Source organism: Odontesthes bonariensis, chromosome 1 (genome assembly GCF_027942865.1).
Source record: "Odontesthes bonariensis isolate fOdoBon6 chromosome 1, fOdoBon6.hap1, whole genome shotgun sequence".
Lineage (NCBI taxonomy): Eukaryota > Metazoa > Chordata > Actinopteri > Atheriniformes > Atherinopsidae > Odontesthes > Odontesthes bonariensis.
This window is the reverse complement of record NC_134506.1, coordinates 42,774,325-42,787,755: the sequence shown is the minus strand read 5'-3', so window position 1 is coordinate 42,787,755 and position 13,431 is coordinate 42,774,325. Positions and strand designations below refer to the sequence as shown.

General features: G+C 42.5%; 1 protein-coding gene across 1 annotated transcript in view; it reads left to right on the top strand.

The window, feature by feature from the left end:
- LOC142381975 (multiple epidermal growth factor-like domains protein 11) overlaps positions 1 to 13,431 on the top strand; it is a 180,903-nt gene that overhangs the window by 142,910 nt on the left and 24,562 nt on the right. Inside the window, exons 14-15 of the mRNA XM_075467346.1 lie at positions 4,508 to 4,654; positions 7,505 to 7,639. Of these exons, the coding sequence (XP_075323461.1) occupies positions 4,508 to 4,654; positions 7,505 to 7,639 (282 nt within the window). The remainder of the gene's footprint in view (positions 1 to 4,507; positions 4,655 to 7,504; positions 7,640 to 13,431) is intronic.

The following is a 13,431-nucleotide window of genomic DNA, read 5'->3' as shown; positions in this document are numbered from 1 at the left end:
TGATGTATCTTGCCCGATGACCGCTGGGATAGGCTCCAGCCCCCCCACGACCAGACCCACGGATTAAGCGAGTATAGAAAATGGATGGATGGATAGATAGATGTATAAAACATTCTTATTGTTATGTTTTGCTACTGGATGCTTCAATTTCCTTCGGGATCAATAAAGTATCTATCTATCTCTATCCCTATCTAACACATGAGACAATCTGTGGAGAGTTCTGGGACCGGTTTTACCAGAGCAGTGTTTCCCAACCCATGGTGTTAACCATGTTTTCCTGCTCATTTCAAATTAACCGGGTCTTCATCTTCCCCCTGCAGAGCTTAAAGAGCTCCATTTATCTGAATCAGGTGTGCTGGAGCTGGGAAACATGGAAAACATGCAGGCTTGGATCTAAAATGATCTTTAAAGTCTGATTTAACGCTTGCATGAATTAGAATCAAGTCTTTTAAAACAACCTTAAATCTCATCCAGGGGTTAGGGTTTCCCCCAGTTTCCCACATACATGTTTGTTTGGTCTGAAATAATAATTTTAGCAGATTTTCCATCCAGTTTTATGGAAATATGCACATTTGATGACTGACTCGTATAAGGGGCGTTAAAAGATGCTGGTCTACCTGGTAGTTATTTTAGTGAGGTGGCTTTCTCATGTAGCGTTATTGGGCGTTTATATATGTATTAAATATAAGGATTTATAAGATGTTAGCACAGTCTCAATACCTTAAACCTCGAATTTAGGGCACCACCTCCTGATTTGTTTAACTTGTTTAAGTTACAGTCCAGAGAGGAAAACTGTTAAGATAATAAAATGGGTAGTCTCATTCTGACGTAAATTCTATTTGAAGTGACAACCGGCTTAATAAACTGTCCGTGACGCGCTTAAATGGATGACTTACAAACATTTGTTCAACATTGCACAGGTATATAGGTGTATAAACAATTGATAAAGAGACAGAATATGAATTATTTGCAGTATTCAGAATGGCATACGGAGGGAAGGAAGGAAGCAGTTTAACTAACAGGGTTAACTATCAATGACGTCGAATCGACTTCTTCTTCTTCTTGGGCCGGGCTGTATGAGTTAACAAACACTCGCGTGTATCGGACCAGATTTTAAAAGGGGGAAAGTCTAAAAAAATTGGGAATTAATAGTTACGGAGTAAAACAGAGAGGACAAGATTACAAGAGAACAAAGGGAGTGGTCAAGGCTTGGAAGACCACTGGGAGGTCCCAGAGTTGCGAGTTGAAAAGTGAGAGCAAAAGTTGTAAGAGCGTAAGAGAGCAAAATTGCAAGAGATCGAGCCTCCTGGCGCCTCTGCTTTTAAGCTCGAGGTCACATGTCAGCTTTCGTCCAATCAGCGTTCAGCTGGCTTTTGACCCAAAGGAAAAAGGGGGGGTTGACCAAGCTGAACCCATAAGACAAAAGGGGTTAATTCCTGCTTCTTCCTTATACCGTATTTAACTCATATGGCATTGATTTTAAACAATATAATGTTCCTAACAGACAATAATGTTGCATGCGAGCAGGCATAAACACAAATATGAGCATGGAACAGTTATCAGCATACAATACTTCGTATTATCATGATAGAAATGGTATGACAACTTTTGGTTACTGTTAACTAGAATAATCTGCAGCTCTTTGGGTAATACCTGTGGAATTAACACCATTGGGTTATGCATTGTACATAATGAGAACATTAAAACATCCATAGTTATAAGTGTCCTTGGTCATTAGGCTGACATAGTGAAAAGTGTCCGTCATCCGTGTCCTTTGGGTGGCGCTGTGGCTCCACGGAAGAATTTCTATTAAATCCCATATTCCATAACTTGGTAAATACTTCATGTAAAAGAATGGCGAATGTTTCAAAATGATCTGTAGATTTATGCAGTTCCGATTTTAACAGTTTTATTCCAGGAAAAGTGAGGATTAGGGTTGATTCTTATTCTTCTAAAAGTAGAGAGTTGAACATTCCTTTCGTAACAGGCCAGGCCAAAGGAGCAAGCCTGGTCTGTTTCTTTATCAGAAGGTGTCAGTTTGCATAATTTATTATGCGTGGATGGCATGGGGGAGTGAAGACTCAACCAAGGACCACATTTGGCTGGATTCACATCTGGCTCCGTTATCTTCTTTAGGTAATCCGTTAAAAAGGATCGTAAACAGTGAAATGTTTTGTGGTGAAGACATTTGAAAAAGGGGGGAAGATTTTTATGTAAACATCTCCGTTCTCTGTCTTTCCTGAGAGCACGCTACACTCAATAGCTTTGAACAGCTTTGAGATGACATATGTTGTGATTTGATGCTATATAAATAAAACTGCATTGGATTTAATTGAATACCAATGTTGGCTAAATAGGTTTTCCCCTGACTGAGACCAATACAAAGAAAACCCTGAAGGATGGGATACGCTCTGTATCCTACAGGCTGTGTTGGGCCACAGATTCTGAGACTTTCTGAGATTATTAGGCTGTTTTATCATTTTTGGCTGGACAGCTGATGTCAGCCCAAACAGCAGGACTGAGACCGAGCTGCCAGCTGTCTGACAGACGGTAAAACTGATCAATCCCGTCTCTTATTGTCTGTGTTGACTTGGTCAAGCTGATACATTTTTTAAATGTACCACAGAGTTAATGTGTCGGTCGCTCCTCTTTCGTTGTCAAATTCACAACTTCTTTATTAAAACATTTGTTTGTGCCAAAAATACGTTTAAAATCATATGATTAGAATACATTTTGGACTCTGAACTCGTGCATCCAGCCTTTGTTGGCCTCCAGCAAATATATATTTATTGAAAAATGCTTTTGGGCAACAAACATATTGATTCAGTTTCTGTTTGTCTTACGTCGACCAAACCAATGCATAATTTATTTGTAGATGCCTTCATTACTAAACAGTGAAATAAAGGAGAATTTACTTTTTCTAATTTGCATTAACTGTTGTGTGCCTGAACATCACAATGATGATCAAACAGGACATAACTTTACACATTTTAAACTATTTAATGATCTTTTGCTCAGTTTAGTAATGTTTTCATTAAATATTGATATTGTTATTCTTCTTCTTGACATTCAAATGAACAATTACTTGATAAATAAAGATCAATGATGAAAGGGATCGTTTGTCACAGCCACAGCTTTACATCTCTTCCCTCCTGACAAAAACCTGCAGTTCTTTCTGGAAGCTATTAAGGTCTGTGTGTTAAAAGAATGAAGCTCTCGTTTGTGGATATTTCTTTTCACCCTATTAAAAAATCCCCTCCCTGTCCCATTACTCTCATGAAAAAGATTAAATCAATGGATTAGTCTGCTCTGTTCTCTCTGACTCAGCCTATGTGTGTGCTTTTGATCAAATATTACTCGAACAGGAGGGAAAAGCCTGTTTATTTTGGGACTATTCTCAGCTGAGGATGTCTTTCGTGTAAAAGAAATGCACGTCGCAGATGTGAAACACCAACAACAGAGGACGGGCTTGCATAAAGATGATGTCATTAGAAAGGAAACACGATTAATTGTAAATAATTCGGCAGTACCTTTTTTAATGTGAATCTTTGGGAATATTTGTGGGGCTGATTCAAATTAAATAGCACTGTGTGTGTTGGGTAGGTCATTTAACGGGGAGATGAGCAAAGATACGCCTCGCTGTTATGTCACACCGCTCCTCTTACTCACTTCAGGTGACTCAGGTGAACTCTGTCAGAAGATAACATAGACAGAAACTCACAGCCAGCAGTTCAACATGTCCAGGATTACACCATCTGTTGTTAACCAGCTCTGTCATCCTCCTCCTTTCCTGTTACCGCTCTGTCTGCGGTCTCTGTCTGCCCGGGTAGTCTTAAAGCTGAGCAGAGAGCTGTTAGAGCTGTTCCTGCAGCCAGATCCAGGATTACACCATCTGTTGTTAACCAGCTCTGTGATCCTCCTCCTTTACTGTTACCATTCTGTCTGCGGTCTCTGTCTGCCCGGATAGTCTTAAAGCTGAGCAGAGAGCTGTTAGAGCTGTTCCTGCAGCCCTGATATTCCTGCTGCATCCTCATCAAGTCTCCAAGCTCGTCCGTTTTTATCTGCCAGTGATCTCACACTTCACATGGTGATCAGAAGAAAATGAAGTTTGAACTTCTGCCTCCTTTCTCTCCATTTTGTTCCCGCTCTGCATCCTTGACGTCTTCTCTTCAACTCATCTTATTCCAGGCATTACTTGGGGCTTTTGAAGGTTGCATACCCTTTTGGTAGCTCATTTGGCTGCTCCAACACGCTAACAACTTTCATGTTGCCATGGTTATCCGTCATAACAGATGGAAAAGCTGCAGCACAGCATCCAAAGATGCCCCAAAAATCTGCATCCTCATAGAAAGAAGTTCACCAGAAAAATCTCAAGTTGTAATGAAACGCAGAATATGTCCAGAGCGACATCTGGACTCGGTGAGCAGGGATGGAATCCTGTTCGACTTCATTGAGATTCTCTCTCCATGCTGCCCTAATCTTTGTGTATGTGTGTGTGTTTGTTAAGGTGTCCACTGTGACAGTGTATGTAACGAGGGCCGATGGGGACCCAACTGCTCCACCAGCTGCACCTGTGAGAACGGAGGCTCCTGCTCCCCCGAGGACGGCACCTGTGTCTGTGCTCCCGGCTACCGCGGCACCAGCTGCAGGCGAAGTGAATCACAAACACACATTTTCTGCATGCACATGCTGTACTTCTGCTAGAGCTGTGGTGGAGCAAGTCCAAACTAAACTCAGCTTTATCGAACAGGTTCCACAGCATGTTTCAATGCGATTTCCTGCTAAATTTTGCTATATACGCCTAATTTATAGGGATGTACAGATGTATTGGCCGATATTCAGCTTGTTGACTGCAATCAGCCTATCAGAAACTGCCCTGAAACTGGCAGGATTAGCCTGCAGCTGCAGATTCAGAAAATATCCAGCAGGTGGCAGCAGGCGATTTATTTTTCACAAAAACGTGTTGTTTGGCCGATCAAGTCATCGAGAACTCATCGAGTCGGTGAGATTTTTACAGGCTAAAAGGGCTTTTGAAACTATACTAAAACTCATTTAAAAATAGTGTGATGAAGGGCTGAAAAACTGTTTGTTTTTGTTTCACTTTCACTTGTGTTTAAGGAAGAAAAATGGCAAAAACAGTCAGTCAGCCACTGGCAATTGGTCAAATTACTACTTTTAACATCATTTTTAACCCACAATCAGTGCATCCCAACTGCAAACAATACTTTAATGTTGACTAAAGGCCATTAACAGACAGTTACGGTGGGACACTGCCTGTTTTGCCACTTTAGGAGACCAGCAGCTGGTCCTGAATCCAATCGTTTCAACGGAAGATGTGATTATGAACATAAAGGCTAATCAGTTCTTTGGTGGGAAATGTTCTTCTCTTTTTACTCAAGCCAAACATCCTCTCAGTATTATGTTGTCGAAATGAAGAGCAGGCAGTCTGCTCATTTGTCGGTAAATAAAATGGTATTTTTCAGACCAACATATGAACCGACAAATGGAATTATATTGTGTACAGCAGGGATCCCCACATCCGGTCCTGGAGGGCTGCTGTCCTGCAGGTTTTAGACGTTTCCCTGCTTCAACACATCGGATTCAGATAAAATGGATCTCTTCTAAAGGTTGTTAAGTTCTGCAGCAGCCTGCTAATGATGCATTGATCTGAATCAGGTGTGTTGAAGCAGGGAAACGTCTAAAACCTGCAGGACAGCGGCCCTCCAGGACATCCCGGCTGTAGGGTTTGAGTAAATATGGCTAACCGTCAAACTGAAATTACCTGTGACTGTACTCACAAGGTTTCACTGGATGATCCACCATCACATTAGGCTGCTGTTTTTTTTAGAAAGTAAGGCTGTGTTCAAAACCGCATACTACATACTTGCATACTGCATACTTGCATACTGCATACTCATCGATCAGACAGTATGCAGAGCGTTTACCCACAATGCATTTCGCTCCTGCCCGAGCCGAAATCAGCCGGCCTGAAGCTGATTTCCCTTAAGCTCTAAACTCTGTAAACTTTAGCAACATTTGAAACATTTTCAGGTGAGAAAGTAGTCGTTTAGATCCCCAACGTGTTGAAAACCTGACAAAATACCGGCTGTTTACAATTTTGTTCCCACGAATTCGGCGCTACTAAAGCTAGCCGCAGTGAGCAACGCACTTCCGGTTATTTTCACAAAATAAAATACCTGTTGCCTTTTATCATAGGGAAAGTCATTACGATACAATTGGTGCTTTTGTTTTGAAAACAGGAAGTGAACCTACCCTCGTTGTAGCTAGCTTGAAACTGCCGTTTTGACAGGAAATGACGATCGGCGACGTCACGTTACGTTGCATCTTGGGTAGTTTGAGTATGAGTAGTAACCTCATGATGCATACCCAACATTTCGGAGAATCTAGTATGCATCCGGGAACTTCTCGCTTACTCAAACTCGCATACTAACTCAAAAAGTTAGCGGTTTCGAACACAGCTTAAGACTCACAAATGTAAACAAGGCCACGCATGATTGGCTCAGACAGCAGGTTTCCAGGATAGAGATCTTTGGTGTGTCCAGGCAACTTATTTCTGCTTTTCTATTCAGTCAGACACTCAAATTGTCTTTCAAAACAATTCATGTAATATCACAAAGCTGCACTAAAGCTGTTGGCATATTTTATCCTTATATAAGCTGACTTAAATCTGTACAACAGCGGTGGAGAGAGCGGCGTTGGAATCTAACACCTCTGTCATAACAACAGAACTTCATCTGAGCCCTGCACACGCACAGCCATACACCTGAATATCTTTCACATTAAAGAGGCTAGAAAAAGACCTCCAGAGACCACCAGAAATGTCAAGAGACAATGAAGTGTAATGTTACAATACACCATATATTTTTATATATTAAGATGCAGATATATATCTATATATAGATATGAGACAAAGATCATGACGATAGGTTAGTAACTTCCATTTCAATCTCTGATAAATACCGAGCTGCGGCTGTGACGTTGTGTATTTAGCCGGTAAGTTAATTTGTAAAGTTAACTTGTAATAAAGTGTGAGGCTCCGTGTGGATGAGGATGTCCGGTGTGTGTGAACATATGGGAGTGTCTGAGGCACACCGGCCCACGCCGCTACTCCTTTCTGCATCAGAGTTATAGATTTAAGGCCTCCCGGTTCGCAGTTGAAGCAATTATCTTAATTAAGAAAATGCTGTAGTTTGAGGGAGGCAGGAGAGCAGCCTGCTTGGGGTCTCCTCACCACTTAGAGTAACATCAATTAAAGCAAATTAAAAGCTTTAGGAAGATGCATGAGCAAGGTTTGGCCCGAAAAGGGAAAACAAAGCTAATAAAGCCAACAGGATGACCCCAAAGGAAAACACACTCATGGACTCAATTTGGAGTGGGCCATGAAGTCGATTATTAGAATAATCAAAGAACTCAGTAGAAGAGTGATCTGTTTTCCTTCCACTTTCTCCCTGCTCATCCACAGTGCTGTGTGTGTCCTCTGCAGCCTGTTCTCCGGGTTTCTACGGTCAGCGCTGCAGCCAGTCGTGTCCTCAGTGCGTCCACAGTGACGGAGCGTGCCACCACGTCAGCGGCCACTGCGAATGCCTCCCCGGCTTCTTCGGCTCCCTCTGCAACCAAGGTCAGTTTTTAACAGTCCGTCGTCCCCCAATGTGACGGCTGCTTCCTGTTACAGCTGTTACAGTCGCCTCCTCACATAAGACACAGAAACCTTTAAACTAGGGCTGGGCGAGTTAATTTAACGCCGATGAATATTTTATCGCGCATTAACGCAGGTTTTATTATTGTAAAAGATAAACTAGCAGGTAACATCACCGCTACAGGTGCTCCTCGGTCTCTGTGTGAAGCTCACGGAGCTAACCGGCGCTACTTCCTGTTTTACTTGTTTCAACATAAAAGCACGTATTTCAAAATAAATAAATAAAAGAAAACTCCTGCATTTACAGCCAAGTTGAATTGTCTTCTCAGCGTAGTAGTTCCAGTCTAAAATATCACTTAAAGGCAAAACACACAACTGATAGCAGCAAGTCATTCAAGGAAACAGACAGTGGAGCGAGGCTTCTACATAAAAACTACAGAAAGACGCTGATGTAAAAAGTGTGTTTGCACAACAAATGTTATGGCACTTTCATTCATATGGTAGCACATTTAAAATAAAACTAAATGCTAAAAGCTATACGCTGAATTCATTTTTGGATTTGGCGTACAAATGCGATTAATTGTGATTAATCAGGGAAATCATGTGATTAATTAGATTAAACATTTTAATCGTTAAAATGCCATAACATTTGTTGTCTCAATTCTCTAATGATGGCAACTGACCTGGGGTCACTTACCAAGTCGACAAAAAGCAGAGACGGGGGAATATTGTGATGTGAAATATTCATCTTCATTAAGCTCGACCGTGGCCTTAGTTCAGCTCAGTCCCACATTAGATGTTCTGCTGGTGGCTGCATCTTTTAGGAGCCTAACATGACGATTTTAAACCACCTCTTGTGCGGCTGACTGGTAAACTCTGTTAAAAGTTGACCATGATGCTCAAGTAGTTTAGAAAGTGTCCCAGGCTGAAACACCTGGGTCCACGTCCTGCATGTGCACCCCATCTATTCCCCATCTCCTGCCAAAGAAAGGCCTCCAGAGAACTGTTTACATCGACATTTTCATTGCTTTAAAGGAGAATTCCGGCATTTTTACAAACATATCTCATCTGTTGGAGACCAAGGAAAGTTGGCCAAAGGGAAAACCACAAGACATTTTCATGCCCGCTGCGCAAAGTTGTCCGATTGCGCTGATTTCCATGAAAGCGGGCTCTATCGGGCAAGCTTTTAACCTTTCCTGAGGCTCTTAACGTGTATCAAAATACTTTTTACCAAATTGGCCGTGGTGTCAGTAGCAATACAATTCAACCCAGGGGCTAACCATACCATTAGCTAGCACAGACATGATACATTTTGAGATTTCAAAAACAGCGTACTTACCTCACTCAGCTTCCGTATTCCACAGGCGTGCGCACAAATTAATCGATCGCAGAAATCATACACTATAGTATAGTATATATACTACACATTGCCATGTTTGGTATTGTTTCCTATCGAACAACTAACTCGTCCCGGTACAGCATGTGGGGGAACCTCTCTGTCTGGGTGAAACACTCGCTGCTATGTGACCCATCTGGATCGCGCTGTAAGAGATCCCAATCCATGTAGCACATACTGTCTTCCTCTGTGGTCAGAGTAATACAATGTCCACATCTGCACCACCATGTCTCCCCAATGCGTGACCTAGCAGCAGCTCTCGTATCTGGATCATCGGTTTGAGCCATCCTCGCTGCATCTTGTGCCAACAACTCTTCATCAGTGTATTCTGGTTCAAAAAGATAACCCCGACCATCAAAATGCACAGATTTTTTTTTTCAAATATTTTTCACATAACCCAGTTAATTACATGAAGGTAATTAATTAATTTTTTTTTTTTTTTTTTTTTTTTGAGGGCCCTTGCCCACAGCAAAAACCGGCCCTGCATGTCCATAGTTAAAACCAATATGTACCTGATCTTCCTCTGCACACAGCCAAAACTTTCAGGTGTTTTATAGTAACGCTAACAAATATTTAGTGAGCTTTTACTATACTCCATGCACATTTTCATGTACTATTCATGAATGGTACATTGGTCCAAGTCTCCATCAGGTTTAATGAAGTTGAGTTTTTTTGTTAATCTTACAAACAGACGGACAAACTGCCTCAGCCGTCTGATCCACTGCACTGCACCGCCATCCACTCCAGCATTAATAATAAAACATAATTAATGGAATAATTAATATAAATTTCTATTTCCCAGTAAAAACATCCAGTTTCGACCATAAAAAGTAAAGAAGAGACAAATTCCAGCAGGATTCCTCCTGCAGGGATGGTGAATGTTTGAAATGTTCAAAGAAACCGTTTTTTACCCGAACCCAACCGTCATGCAGACATTTAATGCGTCTTAAAGATGAACCGTGAGCTAATGATACTGATGATCACCACGGACATATTTCATGTCCTTCTCCGGTTAATTATGCTCCCAAAACTCTCCTGATCTCGGTCGTGTGTCTTTTGTGTGCTTTTGTGTGCTTTGATCCGAACCTTACAGGCATTAGACATAAACTGGTAACTGTTACATGAGAGGAGGAACTTCATTAGAGGCACGAGTGAGGATCTTTAAAAAAAGCAGTCGCTGCTGTGTTGTACTGTTAAAACTGTGAGCCGAGACAGAAACTGACACCGTACACAGTCGGTGGGGTCACATGGCACTGAAAGGATCGTATTATTGGCTAAATTACAATAAGAATGAGTTGAGCAAGGGTAATTATTAGGGCTGGGCAACAATTAATCTAATTAATCACACGATTTCCCTGATTAATCACGATTAATCGCATTTGTACGCAAAATCCAAAAATGAATCCAAAAGTAGTGTATAGCTTTTAGCATTTAGCTTTATTTTAAATGTGCTGCCATATGAATGAAAGCGCCATAACATTTGTTGTGCAAACACACTTTGCAAACACACCAAACTGGCTCATCCGTGTCTTTATGGACCTTTGCTTTGTGCATTGGTGCACAGTCATGTTGGAGCAGGAAGGGGCCATCCCCAAACTGTTCCCCAAAACTGTTTCCCCAAACTGTTTCCCCCAACTGTTTCCCCAAACTGTTTCCCCAAACTGTTTCCCCAAACTGTTTCCCCAAACTGTTTCCCCAAACTATTCCCCAAACTGTTTCCCCAAACTGTTTCCCCAAACTGTTTCCCCAAACTGTTTCCCCAAACTGTTTCCCCAAACTATTTCCCCAAACTGTTTCCCCAAACTGTTTCCCCAAACTATTCCCCAAACTGTTCCCCCAAACTGTTTCCCCAAACTGTTTCCCCAAACTGTTTCCTCAAACTGTTTCCCCAAACTGTTCCCCCAAACTGTTTCCCCAAACTGTTTCCACAAACTGTTTCCCCAAACTGTTTCCACAAACTGTTCCCCAAACTGTTTCCACAAACTGTTCCCCAAACTGTTTCCCCAAACTGTTTCCCCAAACTGTTCCCCCAACTGTTTCCCCAAACTGTTTCCCCAAACTGTTTCCCCAAACTGTTTCCCTAAACTGTTCCCCAAACTGTTTCCACAAACTGTTCCCCAAACTGTTTCCCCAAACTGTTTCCCCAAACTGTTTCCCCAAACTGTACCCCAAACTGTTTCCCCAAACTGTTTCCCCAAACTGTTCCCCCAAACTGTTTCCCCAAACTGTTTCCCCCAACTGTTTCCCCAACTGTTCCCCCAACTGTTTCCCCAAACTGTTTCCCCAAACTGTTTCCCCAAACTGTTTCCCCAAACTGTTTCCCCCAACTGTTTCCCCCAACTGTTTCCCCAAACTGTACCCCAAACTGTTCCCCAAACTGTTTCCCCAAACTGTTTCCCCAAACTGTTTCCCAAACTGTTTCCCCAAACTGTTTCCCCAAACTGTTTCCCCAAACTGTTTCCCCAAACTGTTTCCCCAAACTGTATCCCAAACTGTTCCCCAAACTGTTTCCACAAACTGTTCCCCAAACTGTTTCCCCAAACTGTTTCCCCAAACTGTTCCCCCAACTGTTTCCCCAAACTGTTTCCCCAAACTGTTTCCCCAAACTGTTTCCCCAAACTGTTTCCCCAAACTGTTCCCCAAACTGTTTCCACAAACTGTTCCCCAAACTGTTTCCCCAAACTGTTTCCCCAAACTGTTTCCCCAAACTGTTTCCCCAAACTGTACCCCAATCTGTTTCCCCAAACTGTTTCCCCAAACTGTTTCCCCAAACTGTTCCCCAAAACTGTTTCCCCAAACTGTTTCCCCAAACTGTTTCCCCAAACTGTTTCCCCAAACTATTCCCCAAACTGTTTCCCCAAACTGTTTCCCCAAACTGTTTCCCCAAACTGTTTCCCCAAACTGTTTCCCCAAACTGTTTCCCCAAACTATTTCCCCAAACTGTTTCCCCAAACTGTTTCCCCAAACTATTCCCCAAACTGTTCCCCCAAACTGTTTCCCCAAACTGTTTCCCCAAACTGTTTCCTCAAACTGTTTCCCCAAACTGTTCCCCCAAACTGTTTCCCCAAACTGTTCCCCCAAACTGTTTCCCCAAACTGTTTCCCCAAACTGTTTCCAGAAACTGTTTCCAGAAACTGTTTCCCCAAACTGTTTCCAGAAACTGTTTCCAGAAACTGTTTCCCCAAACTGTTTCCCCAAACTGTTTCCCCAAACTGTTTCCAGAAACTGTTTCCCCAAACTGTTCCCCAAACTGTTTCCCCAAACTATTCCCCAAACTGTTTCCCCAAACTGTTTCCAACAAACTGTTTCCACAAACTGTTTCCCCAAACTGTTTCCCCAAACTGTTTCCCCAAACTATTCCCCAAACTGTTTCCCCAAACTGTTTCCCCAAACTGTTCCCCAAACTGTTTCCCCAAACTGTTTCCCCAAACTGTTTCCCCAAACTATTCCCCAAACTGTTTCCCCAAACTGTTTCCCCAAACTGTTTCCCCAAACTGTTTCCCCAAACTATTCCCCAAACTGTTCCCCAAACTGTTTCCACAAAGCTGGGATCATGAAATGGTCCAAAATCTCTTGGTATGCTGAAGTATTCAGAGTTCATTTCACTGGAACTAAGGGGCCAAGCCCAGCTCCTGAAGAACAACCCCACACCATGATCCCCCCTCCACCAAACTTTACACTTTGTCACAATGCAGCCAGACAAGCACCGTTACCCTGGCAACCGCCAAACCCAGACTCCTCCATCAGATTGCCAGATGGAGAAGCGTGATTGGTCACTCCAGAGAACGCGTCTCCGCTGCTCTAGAGTCCAGGTGGTGACGCACGAGGCGGACCTTGTTATCAGCATTAATGAGTAGATATAATAATAAGACTCTTTAGAGCCCAAAAAGATGCTTACCAACACATATGTTGGTAAAAATAAGCAGTTTTGAAAGCAGCAGCAAACACACAAGCTGTTTTTTAATGGATATTAACCTTTAAAATAGGCAGAAATGGAAGCTTCTGTTGTTTAGAAAAACCCAAGAACAGAAAAACATTTTTAGATTTTTAGAGGATTTGTCACCTTTAACTGACAATGGTTTTCATATTCTTTACACCTCTACATCCATGCGGCCTGCTCCAAACCTAACCCAGCTGGCTCTTTGTATCTGAGCACACATCGAAGATAAAAGAAAGATGGGACCCGCCTTCATCGTACCAGTTATATCTGAGCTGAGCTTTGGGGGGAATTGGGTCATAGTGCTAGCCTGGGAATTCCCATGCTGCTTTGCGCGCGATTTCATTCACACTGCAAAGGCAGCCTGGAAACCACCGCCCTTATTTTTGCCTGAGTTAGGGAACCAATCACAGAACAGGGGGGGCAGCAAGACGACGACGA